At 40.5% G+C, this 27,609-nt stretch overlaps 1 protein-coding gene and 1 long non-coding RNA gene across 4 annotated transcripts in view; one reads left to right on the top strand and one right to left on the bottom strand.

The window, feature by feature from the left end:
- Positions 1-27,609, top strand: part of MYT1L (myelin transcription factor 1 like) — a 463,312-nt gene that overhangs the window by 425,765 nt on the left and 9,938 nt on the right. For all 3 annotated transcript variants that reach the window (XM_059729960.1, XM_019492688.2, XM_019492692.2), the window contains 3 exons: positions 1,422-1,643; positions 23,047-23,138; positions 26,181-26,284. In XM_059729960.1, the coding sequence (XP_059585943.1) occupies positions 1,422-1,643; positions 23,047-23,138; positions 26,181-26,284 (418 nt within the window). The remainder of the gene's footprint in view (positions 1-1,421; positions 1,644-23,046; positions 23,139-26,180; positions 26,285-27,609) is intronic.
- Positions 16,070-27,609, bottom strand: part of LOC132251189 (uncharacterized) — a 38,075-nt gene continuing 26,535 nt past the window's right edge. The window contains exon 2 of the long non-coding RNA XR_009463078.1: positions 16,070-16,428. This is a non-coding gene — a long non-coding RNA (uncharacterized LOC132251189). The remainder of the gene's footprint in view (positions 16,429-27,609) is intronic.

Raw genomic sequence — 27,609 nt, forward strand, 5'->3', positions numbered from 1 at the left:
CATCCACCCTAGTTATGCCACTGCAGAGTAGCTCCATTGAGTTCAGTAACTAGTCTATGAGTCAGAGGAGCTGTGTTGGTTCATACTGAGGGAAGATCTGACCCTCTGAATGCTTCTTTTAATGTGAAATGCAAAAAGCACTTAAACGCCTGCCTCCCCAAACGTCATCATTCTCTTTTTTAAGTGTAAGAAAATACTGTAGGCCAACTATGATTATACAGAACAAAGTATTTAATGGGAAAAAGAAAGAAACAGCGTGCATGATTACATCTGAAAATCAAACCTTATAGTTTAGGTATCTAGAAATGAAAGCAAGTGCCTAACTTTAGGCAAAAAATAAAAACAAAATTTTTGCAACTATTTAGTTGGTCTAATAAAAGATATCACCTCTGCCAAAAGTTCTGCATAACTTTAGGCAAGTGTGAATTTGTTGGCCTGTGTTTCTCTGCAAGGTACAGTGATCTGAGCTCCCATTGAGACTTCTCAGCACCTTCCAGGATTAGATTCCAAATATTGCAGCCTTGTTTCAGAGCAGGATAACCAGAGTATGAAACTGATTGCTTCAGTTTCCTAAGATATAAAACATACTCAAACAGCAACACACTGAATAGTAAATTCAATTTCTTAAATAGTTAATATTGAAAGCTGCCCCTATTAACATTGGTAATTAAATATCTTCTTAAAAATATGCAGGGCCCTTTATATATATGGGAACAAATCATGAGAAAGACCATGCACCTGACGACCACCAAAAACTAATTTGATTGACATCTCTGGACCCTGTCCCATGAGGTTCTAATAGCAACATAATCAGTGAATGTGAAAGGCACTCAGCACGCTGCCCAATAACATTTCTGGTCGTTTATCATCTCTGCAAATCTGGCCCATGATCTTTTACCTAACTTCTTAGTGCTAAATGGGGCAAGAGTATAACTGATACCTAAGTTGACAACATTACCATAACTGCAAATTAGTCCCCTTAGTTTTTATATACACATTAAAACAGAACCTAGAATTTTACTAAGTAAGACTTTAAAAATTTAGAGTTTTTGTAGCAAATTTCACTAAGTGGTCACTGAAGCTCAGTAGTGGTATCCAGTGTGGTATATGCCATGATGAACATCTACATTTCAAACATGTATCTATCTCACAATGTCTCTTGTAACCGAACAAGCCTGGGGCTTTGCCATTGATTAGTATCTCTGTCATTGATGAACCGAAGAGCTACATATCTTTTTTTTCAGATTAACAAAGCTCTTTTAGCCTGATGCTTCACAGTATTCCATAAGGGGAATCTTAGATTTTTTTAGAGCATGATTTTTCTTTTTTTTTCATGTCAGGTTTATTTTGACTTTGTTGTAGAGGCTACCAGGTATATGATGGCAAGACAATAAAGTTTATCTCATCTATCTGCTATCCAGATGTCCAGTTCCTGGTTGTGATGGTCAGGGTCATATAACTGGAAAATATGCATCCCATCGCAGTGCATCAGGGTGCCCGCTAGCTGCCAAAAGGCAAAAGGATGGGTACTTAAATGGCTCACAGTTCTCTTGGAAGTCAGTGAAGACGGAAGGTATGTCATGTCCGACTCCAGGATGTGATGGCTCAGGACATGTCAGCGGTAGTTTTCTTACTCATCGTAGGTAAGTAACTACTGTCCAAAATACTCCTTCCATTAGATGAGTACATTTATAGTACAGCTTCTTGCATGGCACGTGACCATTTTAATTTTATTTTGACTTGCATATTTCTGTAGGAGGCAGTCTGTCTTGTGATTTAAATGCACTTGAAACAACTTGGAGTCAAGACTTACAAGTTTTAATTTTAGCCATAAGGTCTTCCAGGCAGAAATTGCATCCCCTCTATACCTAGAGCACAGAACATTTGCCACTTCCTTGCTAAAGGACCTTGGACCAATTACTGAAGCAGCTATATGAGCATAAGCCCCAAATGTACATACATTTAAATCAATAACATGTCATCAGTACCTTTACAGCTTACTAGTCAACTCTTGTGACCAGTGATTTTACTATACCAGAGGAAAGCAGAGCTTTTTTGCGATAGGAGGACCTTGCTGGTGCAGTATATTAGTATTTCTAAAACAATATGGCAATCCTACTATACCCCTAGCACAAGTATGTTAGTTTTCAGTGTTTAATGCGTTGTATATAATTCTATACTCTAGATTAGAATCTATAGCTTTTTGTTAATGTACTACACCCAAAGCAGTAGCAATCTGCAGGAAACCAGAACAGCATTCAGTTTGTTCTGTGAATACTAAGTAACCTACCTTGTAAAATGAATGCCAGCGGATGAACTTCATGCCATTTAAAACAGGGGGCTGCATAGTGCACTGGTTGCAAGCCCAGAGCTGCACACCATGTATGCTGCATGCTCAGGTGGCGGGGGCTCCCCAGCACTCCCACCACACAGCCAGCAGAGCTCCCAACCACATGGACAGAATGAGCTCCCCCTTGCTGCTGCTGTGTGTGCAGTATGAGTTCCCTGCTTCTCTTTGCTGCCATGGAGGCAGCAGGCTCACCGGCCTGGCTTGGCCTGCTGTGCTGCCACACTCCAGAGACGCCAGCTGCTTCAGCAGCTGCAGGGGGAGTGGGAGAGTGATAGGCAGTGACTAAGGTGCAAGGACTGGGGCACCAGCCCCAGGTGCCAACTTGTGGGAAAGGGGCACAAAATAGCAACTGCCACTTTCCCAGCCACTGCATCATTTCTGGCAGCTCGCTGCTATGGGTGTGACCCCTGCACCATCTAGGGTGCAGAACTGCTGTTATACCTCTAACTGTTCGACTTCCTTACTAGCTCACTGTGAGCCAGCTCCAAAACACTTAGAAGTCAGTGGAAACTTGCCATTTACTTCAGTGGTTTCTGGATCAGGCCTTCTGAACAACGGCAGCAAGAATCCTGGCACCTGATTTAAGGTCTGCCATCAGTGACAATACTGTACAAGTGATGTTATTTCAGGAAAACGGAGTAGGGAAGTACAGGCATTAAGCACATAGGCCAATACCCGGGTTTGGTGTGGGAGGAGGCCTATTACAGCTTAAGAGGATAGAATGAATATGGAATGTGGAAATGAGTCCCTAAATCTGATATTAAAGGGATTTTTTAGGCAGCTTAATTTTAAAAAAATTAAAAATTGCCCAGCTTCGATACTGTAAGTTGGTTTTAACTGTCTGGAGAGACTGGGCTTCAGGACCAGGCTTGCTACTCTAGAGCAGTAGGAGAAAGGCACATGCAAGGATAATATTTTAAGGGCACTTTGGTCCTGTCCTGTCTGTGTCTTCAGTGCTTCAGTTTCCTTCACATTAGAATTCACCCCTTGGGAAAGATGACCATGCATGTTTTAATGTCCTTTTAACAAGGAATAAATTTGCTACCATAAGAGAGTATATACATTCTTTTCCTTACAAATCTATAAACTAGGGCAGACCTGGGTCACTAGAATGAAATCCTGCATCTTTCTGCACTGTCACAAAAGCTCCCCTGTGGTAGAAGTGCAATACAGACAGTTGTACTTGCATTGTGTTGGGTGGTTGTGGGCAGCTTGGTAGAACAGTAGCAGCATGGCCTAAATATCTCTGAAATGCTTAGATGCACTGGTGAGAGAGAGTGGGAGTCATTTTTCGCCTTGTGAAGGAACATGAGTGGAAGCTGTGTGTGTGCAGGTCATGGGAAATGTTTGCCATGTGACTTTTTTTTAGACTATGCATTGTATGCATAGTGGGGGTTCATTAATTCTTGAGCTGTCAAGAAACCAGCAGGAAGATATTAGCAATGGATCCAGTTAAGACACCTCCTGACAAATAGGGCATCAGGTTAAGGAATAATATCTGAGTTATTAGCAGTAAGGATGCTGTCTGCAGGCTCCTGGCAAAGTTATGCAGTTGTTTTGCTGAGGATGGGAACAGACTGATCAAAAGGACTGAAAGAGTTGAAAAAAGATGGGGAGGCAGTTATCAGGAGCTGCTCATGGTGGGGCTCTGCACTTAGGGGCTTTTCTAAGCATCAAAAGGGGAAAATAAGCCTACCCATGATGGTTCTGCTGTGTTAAGATCCCTTTTATAGAGCTCCACCAACTAGGTATTCTGCATCTCTGTGCCATGACCAGCCCAATTCGGCAGGCTGCTTTGAGCATTCCTAGCACCCCTGACTTCAGTTTTGTTCCTCCAGGTACAATTAAGCAATACTTTGTTTTGGAAAGGCTGTTTGGTTAGTGTATTAACTACTAGTCACAATGCCTAAAGGGAAGGCTTGTAGGCACCTTATACTGTAAGACCTGCTGAAGAACCATAACTGGTCCAAAGGGTTTATACTCCAAACCACAGGGCCATAAGTAGGAGAATCACAAGTCTACCCCAGATCACAAGATGGCGAGAGGCCCACTTCCTGATAGAGGTGGATACAGGCAGACCAAGAAAGGGGTCAGAGGTGTAGTTTGCTCTTCATGACATGTCACATGTCAAAGCACAAGCTAGTTTCTGCCAAGTGGCTCCTTGACTATTAGTATAGTTCAGAGCTCCCATTTTGAGCATGGAGTATTTGCTTTTTTCCTGGAAATTGGTGCTTGTCCAGGATCAGACCAATCAGCATTTTTCTGGGAGGTGAGAGATATATGTTTGACCCCCCTCAGCTAGAAACCAGGCCCCCCACTTCCTGGATGACTTATCTATCCACCAGGCTATTGGGGTTTTAACAGAATTTGCTCAACACCACCAGAGAAAGCTTTCCAAGGAAAGTGCTGAACGTAGTGGTGCTAAATGAGGCATAAAGTCATTTGCTGGATTGGGATGGTCAGGTGCAGAGCTGTCTAGCACCTGACCATCCCAATTTGGTGAATCTCAAAAGGGCCAACCTAGAAGCTTGGCTAAGCCAAAATGAACTCATTCTGGGCTCATGTAGTTGCTGAATTTTAGGTATCTAAAGATGGGTCTCAGGTGCTTTAGCAAGATAGAGTTTCTGTGCATCACTTCTTAAACCTAGGCACCTAAATTTCACCTAGATCCCATTTTAGGTGCAGCAGCACAGAGGGCTCCTATATACATGCAGGGAGGCTGCTCATTCGAGTCTGCTGGAGCGTGGTAATTACTGCACTCCAGCAGAATCCAGTGTTACATGTATCAGCATCCCCCACACTGAAAAATGGTAGTGGGGTGATGAGCTTTAGTTTAAAGCACCCTGCCACCATTTTTCAGTGTAGGGACACTGATAGACATGACGCTCTGGGTGCTTTTAATTAGTGTTGCTCTTGGAGCTGTGCTAATTAAAGTGTACCCCTCCCCAGAGCACATTTATAAATGCCCATATACTTTTTTGTGAATCCCACCCTAAGATTCAAGAACAGGAGTCAACAACTTGTGGCCCGTGGGCCAGATCTGGCCCACAAAGAGACTATCTCCAGCCTGTGGAAGCTCAGACTATCAGCAACATGCTCCAGCCATGGTAGCAGAGGAGTCATATTTATTTTTGTACTACCTGTAGTGTTCAGTTTATTCTCTCTGCTGAAACAGAGTTGAAAACCCTAGGGTGCTAGCACCCCCCTTTTCTATCTGTTCCCTTTGCAGTATCTGCTGATCTCCAAGTAAGTGGGAGGTAGGGGGCTGAGTCACAAGCAGTGGCCTATGGTGGCAAAAGGTTGCCAACTCCTCTCTACAAGCATGAAAGATTTGCAGCAAATATTTACTGAAGAACAGGTCCTGCTAAACAAACTTCTTTGCATCATAAATTAATGTATTCAGGAAGCCTGTTTTCAGTCCTAAATTCTGGAGAAGCATGTGCTGTAATAAATCTTTATTTTCTTTTTTCCTCTTTTCTCACCAGTGTGCTGCTGATATTGCCTCTGTCCCCTTCAGATCTGCCTGCCCTGCCTTCTCTAGGTTCATCCTGGTTAGCTTGCCCCTCTTACCTTTGTACTCTAGCTTCCTTTTGCCCCTGTTTCAACTGGGTGACTCCCAGGCATGGTAGGAAAAATCCTGATTTGACTGGAAATATTTGCCACATAGGCAGAATCTTCAGAGAATACCTCTGCTAAACTCTAACAAATATCCATTCCACATGTTCAGGTGGAGACTCTCAGAGTCCTATAATTCAGCCAAAAGAAGGTAAACTTCCCTGGGGACAGCAAAATGTATCTCTCTAACTCCAGAGCAGATACTCGTGGCAAAGTTTAAGGCTGCCCCAAAGGTGGGAGGCTTCTGAATGCAATGGGTGTCACTTTTTTTTTTAACACAATGTATTTTATCTAGCTGTGTTCTGAGAAATGTTTTGACAAAACGTTCAGAAAAAAATCAGCCTAAGGCAAACACCTGGTGCTGAAAATTTCAAGCAGACCAGCTAAAGTTTGGCAAATGTATAAGTAGCTAAAAATAGGGTTTGATGATGGAAAAACTTAGACCCCTTAATTGTGTGCACCAGTTCTGCTTGTAATGATCTGGAAGTGGAAGCCTGTAGCAAATTAATGGAATATGCAGATTCTGTTAAAGGAATCAGAGCAGAAAACTATTATAAAAGGCCCAGGAGAGATAAAAAACACAGGCAGAAAATAACAAAATGGAATTCAGCTTAGAAGAAGATACAGGGGATAAACTGGGAAAGTAGTTATACTGAAAGGTCCTGACAAGTGATCATATACAGCAATCTTTTCATGTATTTACAATTTGACGTGGCAGCTAAATAGGCCAGCATAATTTTGGCGGCATATGAACATTACAGGGTAAGAAGGCAATAATCCCTCTGTATTAAATAAATGAAAACTTTCATATCACTCCCTTTCCCACTAAATATTTTCTGTGCTGATTCAGCAAATATTACGATAACAGAAACTTGCCACTGAACTTCTATACACATTTAAGAGGCAACTTTGACAGCACTCCTCAAGGTTTAGCCTTACAAAATGATTCAGTCAGTTTCCTGGTGTATTTTTGTGCCCCAGGGTGGGGGGACAGTGACGGGAAGTCACTGTGAAGGCACTGCCCTCCATCTAGCAGATGATAGAGGATTGCTCTCAGCTCTGTGGCTCTGTTTCTTAGTGCCACTGGGGACGGGGAATCTGTCAGTGAGCACAGGAGTGGGACTGGGCTCGCCCACAGCAAGCAGACTCTGTTCACAGCCAGGACTGTTCACAGCAGGCAAGCCTAGTCCTGATCCCATGCTCAATGATGGACTGGTTCTTGGGGAAGCAAGCGGGCTGTACTCCCTGGGGCTTCAACTGTCCACTCTCCTTCCCCCTGCCTTTGGGTGGGTGGGGGGAAGTAGGAGCACTGTGGGATGCTTGGGGTCTGTAGGCTCCTTGTAGTTCTCCAGTGCAGTGAACAGAAGTTAGATGGGGTACTACAAAGCATAGTATTATAGAAAAGTTCCTGTTTCATCCGGGATAATTTTTGAAGCACTTATGTCATTTTAAGATCATGGAAGGCAGTATATACAATCATCTCCTCTACTTTCATAGTGCTACAAGGGCATATTTAGTGCTATATATATAATGCCTGTCCATGGTCATACTAGTTTGGCAATGTTTATTGTTCCATCCAGTTTCACATTTGGTCTCACTCTTGTTTCATGATTCATTTTTATTTAGCAGTTAAGTTAAAGCTGTATTCTACTTTTTAGCTACCTTGAAAACGGGGCCAAAGAAGTGCTATCAATGCATGTGCCTAGTGGCCTTTTACTTGGGTCACGTTTCTGTGCATGTATCCCAGAACAACATGTTGACCACAGTGTGCTGCACTGAGTGGGCTTTACTGTTAAGTGATAACATTGAAATATTTAATTAAAGTAGTTCTCTCCTTGAAATTTCCCTACCACAATGATAGCTATACTTTAAAATGACTTGTGTCACTTTTTGCCATTAACATTTCTACTAATATAGATAAGTTATGGTGGTCATTTAATGTGATGCTTTATTGTTTGAAGCTTCCAAAACTATTAGAAACATTTCTGTACCAGGATTATACCTGCTTTAAAATCAGTTTAATTCACTGTCTACCAATTTACATTCCTTTTGAGTAGACATCTTCCAAAAGGCAAAGTAGATAAAATGTACAAAGATTATTGTCATTCAGACAGAGTAGAAAATTTAATATGGTTTAAAAGGGTGACATAACTCAAAGATGAGACTTCCTGGCTGAGAACCTTGAAATGGTATTGAACCAAAGGAAGAAAAGTAACCTAAAGGTTTCCTCTAGCAAAACACAGCAGGTGGGCACTGTGGGGGCTAAGGTGATTGCTCTTTCCACTGTAGTAGTACACTCCTTAAAAAAGACTAACAGAATCAACCTGTGTGAGGAACCCCACCATCACTAATATACCTGAACTGGTAACCTCTCCCCTCTTCCTTCTCCAGTGAGCATTGCATTTTAAATAAATGGGTCCTGGTTTAAGTATTCTTTTCAATTTCCTCCTGCTGGGGTTATCCTTGGGATTAGTTCAACTCTAATCCGTGTTGCCACTACTAACAATTTACTGGCAAGAGTGGAAAATCAATGGAACCCATAAAAATATTCTTCAGCAAGAAACAAACAAGTAGATGTAATACAAGGTGAGAAGAGACCATTGTATAAATGGTCACTTCTCAGCATTTATACTTAATGACTGAAGGTATAAATGGACTACAAAGTTCAGATCCAAATTTACCAAATATCTGGGAATATTTACTTTGAGGGTTGTGGCGTGGCCCATTGAAACAGATGGGGAAAACAGGATAATTTAAATCCTGATCTCAACTTCAAAGTGGTTTGCGTATGACTTTTATTTTAATCCATTTCTAGAAAAGTGAGGTGCTTAAAGTACCAGCATGTTCCTTTCAGTGTTTGGTAGAAGGATGTCCTTTTTAATAAGTAGGAAAATGGTTGTGTGTCCTTGACTTCAGGAACTTTGTGCAGGGGGTTGGAGTAGATGACCTGCTGAGGTCCCTTCCAACCCTTATTTTCTATGATTCTAAAACTGTCTGGTCAGTGTATCCATGCTACATAGTATATAGGCTTTGTGTTGAGTCTCTTGTTTCTTCACGTCCTTTTCGTAGCTTTGTCTATGTCTGCCTCCACCAGCAGAAGTTCCATGTGTATAATTCATTCACTTCTGGTGTCTTTGTGGGACTCCATTGTAGCAGTTCTGCCTCCATTGGGAAGGGCACCAGCCAGTGATGGGGCCTCTATAGCTGGCAGAAGGCACAGCTGAAAGGTACCTTCTACTAGGTGCTGGGTGATGGTAGAAGCCTTATCCTGCTTTGCAGATATAGTGTAACTCTACCCCCACAGAACAGTTTTGAGTGTGTATGCACTCAAAAGTTCTGCCAGGAGACACTTGTAGTGTAGCCAAGACCCTTGCCTTGTACCCTTCACAGCCTTTTGTATATACAGAAGTTGGATTTGCATTTGTCATATGATGAACTGTGAACACTCACACAAAAAATGTACATGTGAATTTGTATTCAAAGTAAGTTAGAAATGTAGCCTAACTGTTCTTTACAGTTCCCATTGGAAATAGATCAGTAAGCTTACATCCAGTTTTACAGTTGTGGTAACTGATATAGGAAAATTTAGGGGTAGATTGTGAGAAATCCTGCCTGTTTGTGCAGAGAGAGATAAAGCCTGGGAAACAATCCTCCCATAGGAGAACAAGCCACAGTCGCAGCCTTGAACAATCCTTGAGTACAAGTGCTGTTGAATTTGAATTTCATTGCTTCACCAGTATAAGTCTTACCAAATGGCATTGGGAGAAACAAAGGTTTATCAGGGATCTTCTGGGTCACTGACTCATTTCACAAAATGGATCAAACTCCGTTTTAAAATTAGTCACATTTCTTACCCCAACTATTCCAAGCAGTTTCCAACCAGTAGAGAAAGGTTCATGGTATGCTCTTCAAAGGATGGCTGCATATGCTCAGTTAGACCCATGATTTTTTCCCCCCTATAGTTAGCTAGAATGACTTCTGAGACTGGCATTACATGGTGGCCCTTTTATCCTACAATACAAGTCCATGGCTGTGCAATGGCCATACAACACATTTACAATGGTGTGATCTACCTTTGCACTGGTGTAATATGGTTGGTATGTAGTCATGCTGGTCCAGGGACTACTCTGGAAGCGAAGCCTTTGTGGTGATATCTTTTACTGGTCCAATTATATCATTGGAAGGGAAGTTAGACAAGTTTTACGTTTAGCTTTAGCTTTCCCAACCATGTAGTTACTGGTCCAATAGAAAATATTCCCAAAAAACTTGCTTTTTGCACTGGTAAGCATGTGGAGTGGACACATGAAGTACCCTAGTGTAAGTCACTGAGCTTCAGTGTAAAGATAGCCCTGAGAAATCAAAAGTTACAGTGGTGTACGTGCCCATAGCTCTGTTTGCCACGCCATCTAGTTCACTGTAATAGCTTCTAATACAGGCAGCTGTCTGGGAAGTGCTGAATGACCATCCTCCTGCTCTGGACACGTATGCTGTACATTATTATACAGATATTGTTACACCAATGTAAATATGCCTTGTGCCTGCACTCAGATTCAGTATCTAGTATTTCCTCTTCTGATGAGATGTCTTCAGGAGCAAGAACCGCTAGCATGACTAGGTATAGGTAACAATCCGTGCTATTTTACTGAGGCAGCTCATTTCAGGGGAACTTACTTTGTGGGCAGAAATGAGGTGTACATTGCCACTTTTCCCCCCTTAACTCTTCTTTCTCTCCCTTCATAAAAAAGAAGAGGACAACAGCATTTATATACATGCTTGGACTTTAACAATGAAAAATGCAAGGCACCTTTGTGCACTTGATTTGGATTAGCCAAAGCTCTCAGCTGGAGCGTGCCACCACCACAGGGTAAACACATGCTAAAACATTATATGCTTCTTGAATCAACTAATTTAATTCTCAGTTGACAGCACAGTATAACCTCATAAATGTGGCATTCAAAATTCTGGAATTCTCAAAAATCTGGCACTGCAGGCAGGTGGTGGCGGCTGCTTCCAGGGCTGCAGCAGGGAGCAAAGCGGAGGGAACTGTCAGTGGGTGCAGGGCAGGGGAGACATGGCTCTTGCTGAAGCAGGGACTGGGGTGAGTGGGAACAAGTGGATCCCCGGCAGGCACTGGACACAGCACAGGTTTTCCGCACTCACCTCATCCCCTGCTGTAGTGGCTCTGGGAGCGGCCAACGCCAGCTGTCTGCAGCTGCTGGGCTGTGCCATGCCCCGAACCCCCCGGGGCTCCGTTTGGTGCAGGCAGGTGGTGTTGGCTGCTCCTGGGACAACTGCACCAGGGTCTGGGATGAGCGGGGACAAGCGGAGCCCCAGGGCAGCATGGGGCATGGCTCAGCTTGTCCCCGCTCACTCCAGCACCTGCTGCAGCGTGTCCAGGAACAGCCAATGCCAGCTGCGGAGGGAGCTGTCAGTTGGTGTGGGGCAGGAGGGGTGCAGCGCTCACTGCTACACCCCCTACCCCAGGAAGAGCCCATCACAGTCCCCCAGCCCGCAGCCCTCCCAGGGTGTGCGTAGAAGTAAGGGCTACCCCCTCCCTGCTCCGCATCCACTGACAGTTCCCTCTGCTTTGCTCCCTGCTGCAGCCCTGGGAGCAGCCACCACCACCTGCCTGCAGCCGCTGGGCTACGCTGTGCCCCTCCCCCTGCCCCAGCCTCACTCCCTCCCTCACAGCCAGTTTCAAAAATCTGGCATTTGCAAATTTCCAGCAGGTGCTGGGTCCCAAGGATGCTGGATTTATGAGGTTATACTGTGTTTAGAAAAATACAGCATGTAAGCAGTGCACTTACCCAAACTTTACCTAATTGGGAGGAACAAATTTATTATCAGTGAAGCAAAGTGTTCAATTTTTTTTTCTACGAAGAATGGCAATAGCAGGCAAAGTAACCTTATTTACTTTCTCGATACAAAAATGCTAATATTCTACACTAGAATAAGCCAATCGTAGACCTTTATGCCTCTGTAAAAATCAACATAAGGTTTATCAGGCATTAGAGCATAAAAAAAAGTGAGTGAAAACAGGATTGCACACTAATTCCTCTTGTAACAGAAGATCTGTGACTCAGATGTCAGTTGTAAAGGCCTTACATCCGATGTGAGATTATGTGTATTAACCTACTGGAACCATTTATTAATCTGGTGACGTGTTTCTCTTTGTTGGGGTTGTTTTCAGAAAAGTCATTTTCTGAAAAGTGATTGTTGAGGAGTGATTTAACTCTTTGCCTACCAAAACAGAATTTACTACTGTTTTGTTTTGTTTACTAATGGCTCAAGACAAGTAAAAGCAGGCCATGTCTACATGGTTATGCTCTGCCCTTTGAATCATTTATCTTATACCTGCCTTGGCCACATATAACAATTAAAGTGTAACAGCTGCTGCCCTTTTGAAAGATCTCCAAATGTATGTGTTTGCATACTCAGAGAATAGGGACTATCTAACATGGAAGGGAGATTAAAGACTCCTGCAAGTCCTGACTCACTTTACTGCATAGTATATATTAATTTATTATTATTATCATTGTCATTATTACTATCATCATCATCATCATTGTTTATGTTATTGTTAGTGTTGTTATTATTATTGTTAATACTGATATTAAAAGGATGGTGTTAAAGTGATATTGTAGCCAGGATGGTCCAGGAGTTATGTGAGAGGAAAGAATTCCTTAGGATCCTTAGAATTCCAATCGTTTCTTGGACTCAACTGCATAGCTGGGAAGAGTTAGACAGGCTTCCAAGTACAAGACATTCTTCATCAGGTCTGAGCAATGAAAGACAGTACAGAATAGTCTATCTTAAAAAAGATACCTAGTGGGTGCACCTACACATGTGCATTTACTGTGCAATAGCCAAACTTACTGAGCAGTATGGGCACACCTCTACATGTGTACACCCATACTGAGCAGTAAATGTGGCAATTTACACCCGGTTAGTTACTGTGCAGTAACTCATGTGTAGACGCCTTACAGTAAGACTGTGTGCGTGGACTGACTTGGGACTTTAATACACTTTAATGCTTGCACGTATAGATGCCGGCCTGTTCCCATTTACTCCACAGTAACTTTAATCTGGTGTAAATGTATGTGTAGACACACCCAGTTGAACCAAAAGCTGATCAAGGGGTCTGCACTTTTCTGTTCCACCCATCAGTACTTGCAGTATTTAGTCTCATTGGCTAGAGACAGAAATTACACAAACTGGTGTAAGTGATCAGAAACAGATCTGGTTTAAAGCTGTAACATAACAGAAGTTTAGTGCACATAAACCACTTCCAAAATAGGTGAAACTGGTTTAAGATAAAACTGGATGGATGTTGTATCAGACTTAACTGAGTTAGGTTAAATTGGTTTATTGAACTTCTGTCCCAGATCACCTCCAGATTCAAATTAACTCACAGTCCCCCAGCTTCTCAGGATGCTTTGCACCTCCCCTTGCAGAGTGGGCTGGCTAGCCTTGGCCCAAGCTGTCCACTTCAGTCGAGCAGGGAGGCATGCTCTAGCACCTCCCAGCTTCTGACCTGAGCCATAGCAGGCATGTGGCTGCATTTCCAGAATGAAAAGTGAATATCTGTTCACTTGCATTAGAAATACATTTCCAACCTTTATACATGTAAGAACATAAGAAGAACCATATTGGGTCAGGCCAATGATTGATCTAACACCATATCCTATCTCTAACTATGGCAACTAGTATATATATATATTAACAGGAGTATATGAGCAGAGAATGTCTAGTATAATCTATCCCCTGTCAATCCCTTGCTGACTTTACCCATAATTGGTTTATGATGCATCCTCAGCTGTTATTTTGAATAGCTATGAATGGACCTATCCTCCATGCATTTGTCTAATCCCTTTTTGAACCTGGTTGTACTACCTGCCTCCACAAATTCCTGTGGCAACGAGTTCCACAAGTTAACTACACACTATTTTTAAAAAGTACTTCCTCCTGTTTGTTTTAAATCTGTTTAATTTCAGTGGATGCTCCCAAGTTCTCATATTCTGGGACTTCATGAATAACAGTTCCTTATTCACTTCATCCACAACTTTCATGATTTGGGAGCAGTCTATCAACATAGCCCACCTCAGCCTCCTCCTTTCCAAACTGAAGGGTCCTAGTGTTTTTTTAGTCTTCCCTGGGACAGCAGCTACTTCATATCATGTTGCTCTTTGTTGTCCTCTGTACTTTTTCTAGTTCCACTACATCCTGTTCTGCACACAAGATAATAGATTTATTTAGTGGTATAATGATGTTTTCTATTTTGTTTTCAATTCCTTTTTTAATGATACTTAAAATTTTATTAGCTTTTTTGGTCGCCACTGCACATTTTGCTAGTGATTTTAGAGAACTATCTACAATCCAAGATCTCTTTCCTGCGTCATAATGGCTAGTTCAGTGCCCAGCACTGTATATGTATAATTGAGGTATTTTTCCCCACGTCTATTACTTTGCACTTGTCAGTTTGCAAGTTGATCTGGCAATCAGTTTTGTGAGGTCTTTTGTGCAGCTCCTCTCTCTCAGCTTGGGATTTGACTACCCAGCATTAAAACTTTAAAATTCACTGTGCACTCACTTTTTCAGGTCCTTTATGAAAATATTGAACAAAACTACCCAAGCACATATCCCTGTGGGACTCCTTCCTCCATCATGAAAAATGACCTTTCAGCTATCCCTTTTGTTTCCTTTTGATCCATGAAAGGACCTTCCCTTCAGTCCTACAGCAATTCCATTTTTTAGTAGCCTGTGGTGATGAACCTGGTCAAAGCCTTTTTGAAAATCCATATATATTATAACTATTGGATCCCCCTTGTCCACATGCTTGTTAACACCCTTAAAGAACTCCAATAGAATGGTGAGGCAGGATTTCCCTTTACAAGAACTATACTGACATTTTCAGTAGATCAAGTGTATCCAAGTACTGCTGATTTTTTCCTTTTATTTAGATTCTATCTACTTGCCACAGAGATAGATGTGAAACTCACTGGTTCTCAGAATCACTTCTGGAGCTCTTTTAGAAGATGAGTGTTATATGAGAAACCTCCCAGTTGTCTGACACAGAGAGAATTTGTATAGATAGGTTATATACTATTGCCAAGTGTTCTAAAATTTCACACTGCTGTTCCTTCACAACTCTGGGGTGAAAACCAGATGGTTCTGGGACTTATTAACTGAATTTATTGATTTGTTCAAAAACCTCTTCTATTGGTTATTGCCATCTTTTTTATCCTTCTTCCAAATGGCTGTTACTATCCTTCTTCATCTTTAGGTGCTTAGAGCATCTAGCAGTTTCCACCGATTTATTGGAAATAGCCTCAACCCAAACCCCAGTGTTGGTCTGTTGAGACTTTTGAGCATATTGATAGGACCACAATGGACCACAATGATAGTCTGAGTAAATTCAGTTCTGGGTCATTTGTCTGGCTTATTAAAGATGTAGAAGGAAACATTCAGGATCAGATTAAGTGTAAACTGCTCTATTCATGATAATGGTATATTATTCTAAACTGCAGAGAAGACCATGTAAAAATCAGCATGACAGAGGATCCTAGCGGGCTGCTGGTAGTTTCTGTGTGGGTGCCAGCACAGGATGCAGGTAAGGCACTTACTTCATGACTCCCCCTAACACCACCCTCCCACATGGTAAAGTGAAGCCAACTGACAAATTTAACTCAGGTTGTCCCCTGTGGAAATTTGTCTTTGACTTAGTCTCTAAGCCAATTAAGCCCTCTTCTCAGGTTATAGCCTTACTATGCAAATACAAAAGTCCAAAGAAATCAGAATGCTTTTCTCCTGGGCAGAGGTTTGGGTCACAGTTTCTCTCTGCTGGCTTGGTGGTAATGTCTGCAGAACTTCCACCCCCTCTGTTTTCAATTTTTCATCTAGCCTTTGGGCTTCATTCCTGTGTCTTCCTTGTCTCTCGCTGTTGTGAGGAGCTAGAGATATATGTTAGCACTTTCCTTTCCCAGCATTCCCTGCCATGGTATTTACCAGCATCAACCCAAACTCCAAATCCCAGCATGTTCCAGTCCTTGCTAAAACCAGGAACTAGGTAATATTAGACACAGACCATGCCTCAAAGAACTGGTATACCCTCTTGCTCAGTATTTTTAATGATTTCACTGATGGTTGTTTTAGCAGAAAGATTCAGGTTTTGTGGAACAGCACACAGAGTGGGTTGAGGAGGGGGATTATTTAATTGGGCGGAGCCTGGTGAGAATACCTTCCTTGCCTCTGAACTGGGCAAATAATTTTGAAAATAAGTCCAAACAATCCCTTAACATGTCTGCCAAACCAAGCTCCTTTTTTTGCCTGGTGACATCTTGATGCAACATCATGGCACTGCAAATTCAGAAGATAATGTTTCTGTCCTGAAAAAGGATGATTTTTGTACAGCAGCACAGACATCCCTGCAATGATGATCCAGAAGAGCCTTTTCTCCAAGAGACCTGAGATACAGAAGGAATAGGTTAGCCACTTCCGTATTTGGGCTACATAAGAACATAGAGCACTGGATGGGAAGGTTCCTTGTGAGTCCGTATCACACAGTAGCATAAGTAGGGATATGAGAGGGGCACAAGTGTTGGACACTGAATTAGAAGGGGTGCCAGAATGACACTTCTCCTCACCCGTCAGGAGCAGCCATGTAAAAGCTGGGTGCTGGGACAGGACAGGAGCAGCCCCGACATGTCAGGATCAGTGAGGGTCTTTGAGTCCCCAGGGCACATAAAACTAATCTCCTTTCCCTCCCCCTCCCTCTGGTCTCTGGCATTTGGCACCCCTCACTCAGGGAAATTTTGCCCAGTGCACTAAACTTGATAGTTACACCTCTGCAATCACAGGCAACAATGCTTCTATGCTTATATGCTTCTTTGTATAAACTTAGCAAGCTCCATCTTAAAACAGATTGTTTGACACCACTATTGATATTTGTAAGGCTGTTCCAGGACCTCATTGGTACCAATGGTTAGAAACTTTCTTCAAACTTCCAGCCTAAATTTAATAACAGCCAGTTTGAATCTCTTACTGTGCCTGCCTTATCCCTTAGCTTATATAGCTGTTCTTCCACCCTTTTGATCACCTATGATGAAAAAATCATAAACCATTTAGTTTGCTAAACAGTACAAAACCTTCTTAGTTTCTCTTCATTCTTCTTTTCTGGTTGCATAAAGTAAACACCTTTTTGACACACTGTAAAAGCTACTAATTCACTTAACCTAGTTTACAATCAGATGCTTCAGCCAACTGTGATCCAGAGGTAAGATAAAAAACATTCCAGACGGAGCACGAAAGGAGAGAGATTCTAGGAGGGTGAGATTCCAGATGGAACAGAATCTTATCCCCATTTTCTCTTTTGTGCCAATAATATCTTTCTCTCAAATATAATTGTACATCTTGCATCATTTTATAGTTAGAATCCACTGAGCTACTACATTCTTTTGTATTTACATTGTTTTGCAAGACTCACTTCCTCCATAGTTATAGCATTGTGCTAGGTGCTGCACAAACAAACAAAAAAGAGATAATGTATTTCTTGAACAGTTTACTTCTTATACAGGAGACAAATACGTGGTAAAAGGAAAAGATCCTCAGAGAACAATAGATTTATCCAAGGTCATAGAGCAGGTCAGTGCAGATCTTGGAACAGAACTGTCCTGGCTCCCAGCTGCTAAACCATGCTAGCAGCTAGAAGCCTGCTGCTACCCAATGCTGCTACATGATAATGCTGACAGTATTTTATAATATTGATTGTATAATTTTTTAATAATTGTATAATATCTCAGGAACAGACAAGTATTGAATTTAATTTTTTTGATGGAAAAGGAAAAATTCAAATTTCTCTTTCTAAACAGCAGTGCTTAATAAAAATTCAGAGTTTTGTGAATGTAATAATTCAGACCTTTCAGAGCAGCATCTTTAATGACTGAATGTCAGCAATAGAAATTCGTAGATTGTAAGGTTAGTAAGTATAGTTTCAGTCATCTTGTTTAACCTCCAGCATACCACAGGACATAAAGGCTAGGTACAGACATTCAAAAAAGACAGGTAGCGAACAGAACCCTTTGGTGGGGTGTGGTAAATCTTCGATCAGGTTTTGTGTGTATCAAACTTCTCTCCTGTTACGGGTATAGACCAGTTTTGTGTGCTGAACTTCTGTTTTGTTACACATATAGACTGGTTTCCAATCACTTATACTGGTAAAAGTGTAATAACTGTACCTGGCCAGAACTTCACCTATGTATTACTTCATCAAGCTTGAGAACTTGTGGTTGAAATAAAGCATATAATTTAGTAACACATCAACTTTTAGTTAAAAATGTTGTGTGCTAGAGAAGATGCCACATCCCTTAGAAACCTGTTTCAAATTGGAGTTAGATTATATAGGAGAATGTAAATTGCAGTACTCATCTTGACTCCAGATTTAAACTAGATCTGTGAATAATTACAACATTATTAGGAATTTTTCATTTAGCAAAGGATGCTAAAGTTAATCATAAAAAAAATTTAAAAAAAATACATTAGAAGCGAGAAGCCATTGAGTGAATCAGTAGAGCCATGACCAAGGTGTAAAAGGTTCAGTCAGGGACAGTAAAGCCATAGCAGAGAAGCCGAATGAATTCTTTGCATCAGTTTTTATCTCAGAATATACTGGGGAAATTCCCATGCTGCATCAAGCCTTCCTACTAGATAGGTCTGAAGAGTTGGAGCACAATGAAGTGACAACAGAAGTTTTAGAACAAATCAATAAAGTAATAAGAAGTCACCAGGACCAGATGACCTTCACCTGAGAGTTCTGAAGGAACTCAAAGCAGAAATTGCAGAACTGTTTTATATTAAGTGTATATAATTTTCACTGTCTGCTAGGAAATGTTCTTTTTCTAAAGTCCAGCAAACAGCCTGATCCAGGATATGTTACATATTTTAAAAAGCCTTTTGGAAAGAAGACAGTTCATCTATGTGTAGTGGAGATCTCTGTAAAAACTGTTGTTACAAATGGCTTCTTTGCCAGGGGACTGATATGTTGCCAAAATAACACTCACCTTCAAAAAGGTCTCCCAACGTGATCTTAAAAACTGGTGAGTTTCTCTTCCAATTCTGGCAACTCAGTCAGAACAGCAGTCACATGGACATATGAGATCAGCTGGGGAAGAGTCAGCATGTTTTTTGTAAAGGGAAATCCTGCCTTGCCAGTCTACTGGAGTTCTTGGAGGGTTTTTAACAAGCATTTGGACAAGATGGATACATTTGGACTCAAAAAAGCTTTTGACAAGACCCTTCTCCTAAGGCTTTTAAACTAACTTTGCTGCCAGGGGACTGGAGGAAAGTTTTTTTCATAGATTGAGAACTGGTTAAAAGATAGGAAACAAAGGGCAGTGATCACTTTTCAGGATGGTGGGAGGTCAGAAATGTGGTCCCGCAGGGATCTGTGCTGGGCCCAATTTTGCTTAACATTTTCATCAGTGACCTGGACATGGGTGTGCATAGAGAAATCTCCAAATTTGCTGATGATACCAATTTATTCTGGGTAGTCAAATCCCAAACTGAAGAAGAGAAGCTGTGGAGAAATCTCACCCAGATTAGTGAGTAAAAAGTTGTAGATGAACTTCACTGTGGACAAGTGCCAGGTAATACACATTGCGTAAAAATACTTCAACTTCAACTGAAATAGATTCTATGATTCAGGAAAGAGACCTTGGAGTCATTGTAGATAGTTCTCTAAAAATGTCATCTTACTGTGTAGTGGCAATCAAAAAAGTCAGTAAAATGCTGGGTATCATTAAGAAATGAATTGAAAACAAAATGGAGACCATCATCATGCCATTTTACAAATCCATGATGCAGTCACATCATAAATATGGAACTATGTACAGTTCTGGTCTCCACATCTCCCAAAAAGGATGTAATAGGATTGGAAAAGTACAGAGAAGGGCACCCAAAGTGAAGAGAGGCATGGAGTAGTTGCTATACTAGAAGAGAGGTGATGGGGGATATGATAGAGGTCTATAAAATCATGAAGAGTGTGGACCCAGGGAACTGCTGTTCACCAAGTCCCAGAATACTAGAACTAGGGAGTGCCCACTGAAATTAGTAGAGACAGGTTTAAAACCAAGAAGCGAAAGTATTTTTTTATTACACTTGTAGAATTCATTGCCACAAGAGGTGATAGAGGCAGATAGCATAGCCAGGTTGGAAAAGGATCTAGACAAATTCATGTATGATATATCTGTTAATAGTCATTGAACAGAATGGTTGAAGATGTTTCCTCTGGTGTCTCTAAACCAATACTGGTGGGTAAGAGTAAGGGTAAGGAACAGGGTAAGGGTAAGGATCACTCTAGATGTATCTGATTCAGTACTCTCCCTCTAAAGCATCCAGTACTGCCACTGTCAGAGACAGACCTATTTGTTGTGTGAAGGGTTTGTTGGACCATTCTTTTGACCTAGTGTGGCACTTACATTTTAATAGTCTACTCCATCTCTGAGAACTAACTGTAAATGCATTCAGTGGGATGTATGTAGCATGTAGAATATAGAGGTCCACTAAGTTATATATTATATATGTCCGTATGTATATACATATGCATTTGTGTACAGGCAGTCCTCGGACTTACGACACAATTGGTTCCTGGATACCACATCTTAAGTCGAAACGTTGTAATTCGGAACCAATTTTTTCATAAGAAACTAGATTATAAATAGGGGATTGGTTCCTGAACCGAGGCCCGATACCCTATTTTCACTAAAAATACCTCAGAATTTTGTACTCGACCAATTATAGGTGAGTAATATAGCTACATTAATGTATTTATACTGTAAATAGCAATCGTATTGATTTGGAAGGACTTCTTTGAGGTGACTTTGCTGGACTTTTTGAAAGGCTCTTGTTTGGACTTTTTGAAGGGTTCTTGGCTGGAGTCTTCTCAGGAGTCTTGGCTACAGGTTTTTCTGGAGTCTCATCTGCTTTCTTAAAGGAAGTGTCCAAGGAAGTTTGGACAGATGTTCTCCAGGGAGATGAGCAACGCAGCGAACTTGTTCGCTGGTATGGCGTCTCATTGGATCAAGCATTGTAAAGTTGAAACTGATGTCATAAAATTGAAACAGGATAGCAATTTATAAACGTTGTAGGTGTGAAATATTGTAATTTGAAAGGTTGTAAGTCAAGGACTGCCTGTATTATATTATTATATATCATAATGTGTGTGTGTATGTGCGTGTGTATTGAACAACATAGAACAAGTTTCCTGGAAGCATTTCAAAATTTCCTTTGGTTTTCAAGGTTGATAGACATGGGAAAATAATACTTTACCTCAAAATGACAGTGAATATATTTTCCCTTTTTTCCCCATTCTATTCAAAATAAAAGCATCAAGGACATGATTTTTAGAGATGGGGATAGTTTTTTGCCCATAGTTAATTTCAGACGTAAAATGGTAAGCACAGGATATCCTGACCATTGTTTTCATTCATCACAATAGGGAGCAGAAAGAATGCATTCTCATGACAAGCTTTTCTATACTCCATAATTAGAAGAAAGCCATATGAAAAGCAATTTAAACTTTTTGGGCAACTTAAGTGACACAATGGATAACTGAGTCTGCATCCGTACACATCACAAATTCAGCATTCTAATATACATCCCATGACTAGCAATGGCAACATCCCGTTTTTGATCCTTTAGGGACATTTTTTGAAGATACATGGTGAAATAGTGGCCTCAGTAAAGTCAATGGCAACTCTCCATTTACTTTAGTGGGATAAGAATTTAAAGAGGGAAAAAGGTAGTAAGATTTCTGTATATTAGCAATTTTGCCAATAATTAAATGTCAGCTGCTGTAAGCTGACAGAGTTCTGTTGAAGACAGTATAGCTCTGTAGCTATGTTGATTTACACTGGCTGAGATCTTGCCTAATATTTAATTAATGAGTAAATAAAACCACTGAGCTAATAGTAACAGATACAGATATTCCATATACTTGTAATAGTACAGATACCATTTTTAAAGTCAACTGTTTCTGCTTTACTAGTTCTTGCTCACTATCGAGCTTTCTGTGCACACATTTACAAATGTAAAAAATTACTGATTGACTGAAAGTTGTTCTGTAGGGGATATCATATTTTGGCTAAATGAATTTCTGTGGCGGCCTTTATAGTACAGGAGCTCTACATTACACTAGATATTAATCAAAGTCTTTATAGCTTAACTGGGTAACTAGTTTGTCCTACATTTAAGAGATAATGAACTGAAAGAGAAAAATTGCTTCAGACCTTCAATTATCTGTGTTTTAAATGGACTGTTACATTTTCCTCAACTTCCTGAATCATAGCTAAAATTCCACATTTCATGAAACTATTTAGATATGTACTCACCTGTTATGTATAAAACTGCACTCAAAATAGTATGTAGATTTAGTATGTAGAATAATATGTAGATTTTGGAGGAACTAGGCCTAATACATACTGTCAAATCTAGTTTTATGTAAATTGTATATAATTTTCACTATTTACTGGGAAATGCACTTTTTCTAACAGACTGATGTGATGTATATCACGTATTTTAAAACGCCAGTTGGGAAGAAGACAATTCACTTATGTGAACAAGAGAACTTTATAAAAACAAACATATTTTAAAGGTGCTCATCATTCAAATGAGCTAAGTGTTGAAGATACAGCCAGCTTGTCTCTCCTGTCCTTGAAATGCAGAATGATCATGTTTGTGTTTATAAACTGGAGGGGGTGGGGGCAATAGTGTTTTGTTTAATTTGGACACTTAAGTGGTCATCCTTTAGAAAAGCTAATTTCTTACAAGGGCACTGCATCATTAGGTGACTGAATTGTTTAGAACTTTTACATGTTTTACCTTTTCCTAGTTTTCTATATAATCTGCATGAATGGAAAGAGGTGAGGGTAGAAGTGAAAAAGATCATTTATAATAAATTCTTGTTCTTTTTCAGAACCAAACACAATGTGGACAAACTTCCTCTCTGTTGTTTTCAGGCTGGTCTTAGTTGACAAATTTATCGTTAATGACCTCTTTCAATTAATAGACTCTTTTTTTACTGTTTACAGTCTATCGGGATGCCCCAGAGCCACTTCAGCCATGAAGAAGGCAAAGCTGTCTGGGGAACAAATGCTAACAATAAAGCAGCGGGCCAGTAATGGTAAAATTGTAATCATTATCATTTAAATATTGTTACTTTAGAAGATAAAATAGATATTGCTCTGTGGGCCTTTTCTGTGTATGTAGGTCTTTTTTTGTATTTTTAACGGATTCCTTGTAGTTAGAAAAGCAGTGGACTTTCATGTTGGGAAGCCTGATTTAGAAATACAGTGGGTCAGATTTTGGTCTGATTTATACTAGCATAAATCTGCAAAACTAAATATTACAGTGTACTAAAATGCTGTGCTTTTCTGGTTCATCTATCATGTTCCAATGTGATTAGTGGGTCTTAAATGGTTTGTCCAAAAGGGAAAAAACCTGGCTTTCAGAGGTGCTGAGCACTCACACTACCCTGAGCTGTGTGTGCATAGTACTTTGTGAAAGTTGGGCTGGAGGGACTTAAGCTACTCATCATCAGGAAATCTTACAGCCAGTTTGGAGGTCCCAAGCAGCCCCCACTCCTGGCTGATGGCCTTTGACTTATGGGAGACTAGGAAACTATTTCTGTTTTGTCCTCTGAGACAAAAAAAGACAAAGCATTGTAATGAACTTGTGTCATAGTATTTCCACCCCTATGTTGGAGTAAAATGAAAAGCACCTTCAGCATCGTATAGACAGTATAAGAGAAAGTACTTCTTAGTGCATGTTCAGAATTTTATTTAATAAGGGCCTTTGGAGTAGGGATTTTTCCTGAGCCATAAACCTCATCCCTTCCATGTAAAATAAGCTGCCATCAAAATCTGTAGAGCCGCAACCTTATCCTCTTTCAATTCAAAGTATACCACTTCCTTAATAACCTATAGAAAACTGCCTTCTCATTGTCTAGATCAGTGTTTTTTAACCTGCAGCCCACGGACCACATGCAGCCCAATCAACACACTGCTGTAGCCCATAAGTTGTGTGGGTGTGACACACATAACACATTGAGAGCTGCATTTGTGGCTCACTATGGCAAATAGGTTGAGAATCACTAGTCTAGACTCGTGGGGAGTTGATGATTACTGCTTCTGGCTAATTAAGAATTGTGCTCATTCTATTATTTTTGTTACCATTTCCCCCATCCCCACCCTTCCACCTGTATGTTTTACGTTTCAGACTGCGAGCTCACTGGGACAGGGACTATAATTAATTATATTTTTTATAGCACTTTATGCAAGCAGGCTTTGATTTAACCTTTGACATGGTTACAATGTAAAATATTTAGAATCAGTAGCAATCCATACTTGGGCCTTCTGCAGTGAGAAAACAAGATATGCAGGTTGGGGCTGAAATTAAGTAGCACTTTGTCTGACTCCAACAAAAGTCCAGTTCACACCTCAATGTTTAAGGAATAAAGGCTACTACCAGGCACTTCAAAGGAGCCTACAATTAGGTAAAATGTGAGATTCATTAGAATTCTGTAGAAGCCAAGAGAATCCCCTGGATTTTGGGAGGGACCTGTAAAAATATTGAAGTAATTTGGTATAGATGTAAAGTCACTAGAGTTCCCACTACATGCATGGGTTGCATAAAAGCATACATTACAGCTCCAAAGAATCTACTGACAGGCAAAATACCAACTACCTCACAAGAAAAACTGTTATGAGGACCATGAGTCAGTACGTACGTATGCTTGTACACGTATATACAAACCACTTGTTTGTATGTATGTAAGTCTGTTTATCTTTTTGGGGGATTCATTCAACTTTTGCGGGTGTGTCTCCTTTTGGAAACCCCTCTATTTGTTGTTCACTGTTATTGAGAAAAGAAATGTTAAACAGAACAGGAAATATCCAATGTGTCCGAACTTATTTTTGCCCTAATCACAAAATGCTGACGTGTTCTGCTAAAGTCCTTTTTTTTAAACTTAAGCACAATTGATGCGATTTCCTTAAGCCATTCAGTGTATTTCTATTATAGTACATTATATTAATATACTATAGCAGACTGAAAATTGTCTTACACTTCTTAACATATCAGGACAGATCCTCAGCTGGGATAAACTGGGTTGTTCCATCAACTTTGGTTACTGTGGGAGGCAGAAGGTTGAGGAAGGCAATGGTAGCAGAACTGAGCATTGAGCATTGAGAACCTGAGCATTGAGAAATCATGACCAGACCTCCCCAAAAGTATGGACGTGTTTTAAAAACTGAGAGATGTAAAAAATAAGTTTCTCAGTGTTCTTCTCTGTGAAGTTGTAGGAAGAAGCTTGTCTCTTACAGTTTATATAGTTCAAAAATCAACCCTAAATCAGAAGCAAAAATGTTGGAAGAAATTAGGCAGGGGATTCCACTTGCTCCCTCATAACTCCTGGCATACGGGCACTGCCGTTCTAGGCCTCTTTACCCTATCATTATCCTGCTTTCACCTATCCATTCTGTCATGACCAGTCTTCTGCCCCACATGTACCCACCTTCCATGCTCTTTTCATAGCCTCTGGGTATGATACCTTCCTCATGTGTTTGCCTTTCCTTCCCCTCAATCTTCCATGATTTTTCTTTTTTGCCCTGCTCATTCTGCTTTGATTCTTCCTCTTCTGTTTTGCTGCCTTCTTCACATATACCCCATTGCTGTCTGCTACATCCACATTACTCATTCCTTCCTTTTGATGCCTGTATGTTCACCCAGTCCTCATAGTGCCACTCTCTTCTATAGGCCAGTGTAGCATCTTTCCTGAGAGCAATTAGGATTCATTCTCATTCCCAAAGGATAGCAATGACCATCTTTGCTAAGGGCAACATACACTTTCTTCATCAAAACCTGCCCCAGACCTCTGGCTCAAAATAATTTCATGATTTAATTTAGAAGAGTTACCACTATGGCAAACCGTGGGAAGTTTGTCAGATTCAAGGGTTGGGTCAGTAAAGGCACTTGCTAGGGAAGTTTATTTACCATTTCTTTCATGTCTGTACTTGCCTCCCGCATAGCCCCAAGAGTTTGATGAGTCTTAGGGTTTTGAATGTTTATTTTAATAAGTTTAATTTCAAATGTGAAATGACTTGATGACTGAACTTAGATTTATAGCTTAATTTTTTAATGTCTCTTTTATTTTTATATTGCATAGGTATAGAAAATGATGAAGAAATTAAGCAGTTAGATGAAGAAATCAAGGAACTAAATGAATCCAATTCCCAGATGGAAGCTGATATGATTAAACTCAGAACTCAGGTAACAGTTTTATGAAGCCCTAAATTCAGCCACTTTTTATGTACAATTGGTGAAAAGAAATGTAGGAAATACACTATTCTCTCTTACACATTTTGCTTTTATTTCCTATATAATTTGTCATTTACAAGTTTAGAAAATATTATCTGCACTGCTATATCTATGACACATGCCACCAGTTATAAGAAAAATGAAAGCCACGGCTAAATATATTTTCCAAAATTGTCGCCAAGGATGACCTGTGTAGACAGTTTTGCATTTTCTTCTGGTAAGGTTATATGCAACTGTAACATCAGTTACACTCTCAAAGGGCTAACTTTTGTTATGCACTGCTATGGCAAGGAGTATGGATAGACAGCACCAGGCCTTCTGCTTGCAGAGGGAATTAATGCTAGAGAAACAGCAACTGCTGTACCTTCCCATATGGCAGGCTGTGTGCCTTCCACACCCAGAGAACCAGAGACCTGGTTCACAGCTCATTTTAAGCCCATCAGGGGTCCACAGGAGCAAGCAGAAAACAGAAAAAATACATTGTAAAATTTCTCATTTGTGCTTTTCAAGAAAACCTCTTTTTGGTGACAGCCTTGAGTGGTTTTCTGGCTCGTTTGAAAATGAGGGAAGAAATAAGAATGGTAAAATTTTTCATCCACCATTCACTGAAATTGTCATTTCCCCAACATTTTCCCGTCAAATCTTATATCCAGTACAGTTTGTAGCACTTCATCTGCCCACAACTTGTGCTTATGGAGAGCAAGTACCGAGGGTGTGATTTTTTCTAAGTGCGTTCCATTTACCAACCTCAGTATGTTCTCTTCTAAAAAGCCCCTTGACTTCAATGAGAGCCATGCTAAGCCAGTAGCATCCATTTTTGAAAGTCCCACTCCAGCAGTCTGTATAGCTGACTGTGCCTGCCTTCCCTTGTTCAAAAGAAATATGAGCAGGATCTGACCCATAGATTTTGTACAGTTATATCCTAGCCAAACCAGTATCAAGTTTAACCATTCCATGAATCTATACTTAGGGCTCTTCTTATCATTATTGACATTTGTGTCAAAGTATTTTTATAGTCATATGTAAGGAAACTGTATGAGTAGCTATATGAGCTATAACATATGAGTAGCTATATGAGCAGCATTAACATTTTTTAACATGAAATTAAAAAAAATATGAAACAGTCCTCCCACCCAAAGGGTATGTCTACACGTGTGCCCCATTGCACAGTTAGTATTGCTCAGTCCTGGCGATGTTCAGGTCATTTCCGACCTTACTGCGCAGTAGCTCATTGCTACTGCACAGTAGCGGTGAGCTACATTACCATAGCTCACCAC

The sequence above is a fragment of the Alligator mississippiensis genome, chromosome 1 (assembly GCF_030867095.1).
Source record: "Alligator mississippiensis isolate rAllMis1 chromosome 1, rAllMis1, whole genome shotgun sequence".
Lineage (NCBI taxonomy): Eukaryota > Metazoa > Chordata > Crocodylia > Alligatoridae > Alligator > Alligator mississippiensis.